The 2,729-nt window shown below is 38.1% G+C and overlaps 1 protein-coding gene across 2 annotated transcripts in view; it reads left to right on the top strand.

Moving 5' to 3' along the window:
* Positions 1-818: 818 nt before the first annotated feature.
* The window catches only part of LOC109536486 (MAGE-like protein 2), a 4,091-nt gene continuing 2,180 nt past the window's right edge, over positions 819-2,729 (top strand). For both annotated transcript variants that reach the window (XM_019902723.2, XM_019902722.2), the window contains exons 1-2: positions 819-897; positions 2,355-2,553. In XM_019902723.2, coding sequence (XP_019758282.1) covers positions 877-897; positions 2,355-2,553 — 220 coding nt within the window. In that variant the 5' untranslated portion in view covers positions 819-876. The remainder of the gene's footprint in view (positions 898-2,354; positions 2,554-2,729) is intronic.

Raw genomic sequence — 2,729 nt, 5'->3', positions numbered from 1 at the left:
CCCCCCCTGGATCCGCCCTTGCCCGTGCGGCACTCAACTTCATGCATGCATTTTAAAGCGCGGAGTGAAGAAAATTATCGTGGCCACAACCAGCTATTGGCTTTATCGACCGCAAAAGCGTTCCGGAACTAATTTCTAAGTACCGAGAATGATCATTTAATAAACCGCCTAGTTTTTATTATCATTTCCCGATCGGCAAATTCTCTTTGCTGTTGTTGCTTGTAAAAGATACAACAGATAAAGCAATGGACATGTTCTGATTTATCTGAAATTGCATGATTTTTCCATAATGCTTGGACCGTAGGTTTTGACTTTAAGCCAGACAACACGAGTTTTTGTCTTAACAACCGCAAAATCAGCAAGTTTATTCATTCAAACAACAAAATTGTTAATTCACTTTATCAAATACCTACACGAAAATAGACTAAATCGAAATATACAAAGCACTGATGCTTTGCTGCTGATGACACTGCACTTATAGTACACTACAAAAATACCAAGGGAGCATTGATCAAGGCAATGCGATGCAACAGGCTACCAACCATCTTCTCCTTTCAAACAATAACGAGTCTTAAAAGACTACAACAGCAACTCTACTAGAGATTTTTAGTCGCAAATAATTCTTTGATCTATCGTCCAAGTTCTACATTGCTTAATTAAAAACCGAAAAAATGACCGATTGCGTAAAACGATCAAACAACTGCCGCTACTACTGCAGATCTATATGGTGCGTTACGGTGCGGATGTGGAAGTGAAACCCCGTGGCACTTAGTCGAAGAGGTGGTGAACGATTTGAGCACCTAGAAAGTGTGCTTCTGGTACGTATATAAACTAGGAGGAAGATCACGATCAGTGCAAACTCTTCCACGTGCTCGTATGTCTAAGATGAAAGCCCTGGTAAGTTGTGAGATCGACGCGAGGGTGGCAGTTGGTGGCTTCTAGTGATTTTTTAGTGATCTTGCTAAGGACGTGAAGTGGACAGTGTGTGGATGTTGCATTCGGGTGGTTTTTTCCAAACAGAATTAGTTCCAATTTTCTGGTTTTAGCCAAACGGCCCTTTTAAGTAACAGTTGAATGGAACTAATTTTGTTTTTGCATTTGAATTTTTGCAAGGGTTTTAGATGGAAATCAAGCTAAATTAATGAAAATTTAATGCTTCTGGCGGTTTAAGGCTAAAGCATGTGTTTGTTATTATATTAAATGTAAACTGGTTTTTTACATACTTATAAAGTTTGGCGTGTATTCAATGTGCAATTAAATGCCAAAAAATGATTTTCTGCGTAAGCCAAATCAGCTAATTTTTCAGTTTTTAGCTCAGAAGTTTATAAAATTGCACTTTTTGTTACCGATTTCGTCAAAATTTGTTTAAAAAATTGCCTGCAAAAACTATTTTTCGAAAGCAAAATTATCAAAATGGTCACATTTCTTTCTTCAGTCGTTTCTGTTCAAAAATACTGTTTTTTGATGATTTGAAAAGCCTGTTTTCTCTTCGCTAAAGTCAACACCAATTTTTTGACCGCAACCGAATTGCTATATTTGTGGCCAAACCAAAATTGGAATAAAAGTGGTGTGTTTTTCGGGATCTGAGGGCGTGATGAACCGTGAAATCACGCGCCAGAAGAAAATTTTAATTCACGACGGCCTAAAAAGCCCGAAAAAAACAGTTTCTGCAGACAAAGTCGAGTTGGCCGCAGTAAAAGCGACTTTAAATCAATCAAAAGATGCGCATTTCTATCTATCTTTATTATCCACTATTATCATTTCCGTGCTAAAGGCGCCGTTTCATACTGAACCCATAAATAATGCACACTTTCCCTCAGTGCAATTGCATGCAAACCAACATCTTCCTCGTCCCATTATTAAAACCCATTACAAAAATGCAAAACCTGTTCGGACATTCAGATTAACCATCTATTACTTAACGGTGTTGCACGCATTTCCAACCCGGAAAAGAAAGTGATTCCCATCGAACGTATGGCTTAAACGTTCCATTTCTTTTGCTGCCATTACAGAGTTTCTAAACAGCTCGTTGCAATCCGCATGGTAATTAAATTCCAATGAAAGCGAGAGTTCGTCAATTAACTGAATAAATCATGTGTAAATCCAGTCATTTTCTCTGTTGCATTTGCATGCTTAAATATTGGTATTGGACTAGAAATTTCATTTTTTAAAGCAGCAAAAAGGAGAATGTTGAATGAGTGTTTTCCGATTTAAATGTCCCAACTGTGGCATCATCAAAAACTCTTTAAACATTCAAGTTTTATGCAAAAATTGCCATAGTATGGAAGCGCAAAGTATATGTGAAAATAGAGTATGTCTCACTCTCTTCATGGTTTTTAACAATTTTCTTTTAGATTGTTATAGGCACTTTGTGCCTCTGCGCTTGCGCTTTAGCTGCCGAGACCGAGAAAAAGGAGGAGAAAAAGGAGGTGAAACAGGTCGCGGAGGAAAGCAAAAAGCAGGACAAACGGGGTATTTTACTTGGAGACCATGGCTGGAGTGGAGGTGACATAGGAGGACACAGTTTTGGAGGCGGCGGCGACATTGGAGGAGGTAACAATTATCTCAAGCTTTATAAACCTATTATATACTTTCCTGACTGTGTTTCAATTCCAAATCAAATTTATTCCTGGCTTTCAGTCATTTATTTATCAATCAAAATACGTTTCGGTGTATTTTTCCACCATCATCAGTTTTTATGTGTAGCGTTGTTGCTGCTTTAAGCCTTG

The sequence above is a fragment of the Dendroctonus ponderosae genome, unplaced genomic scaffold (genome assembly GCF_020466585.1).
Source record: "Dendroctonus ponderosae isolate FM_Combo_2020 unplaced genomic scaffold, Dpon_F_20191213v2 Dpon_F_20191213_6, whole genome shotgun sequence".
Classification (NCBI taxonomy): domain Eukaryota; kingdom Metazoa; phylum Arthropoda; class Insecta; order Coleoptera; family Curculionidae; genus Dendroctonus; species Dendroctonus ponderosae.
Note: the sequence above shows the minus strand (reverse complement) of the source record. Positions and strands in the feature narration are given on the sequence as shown.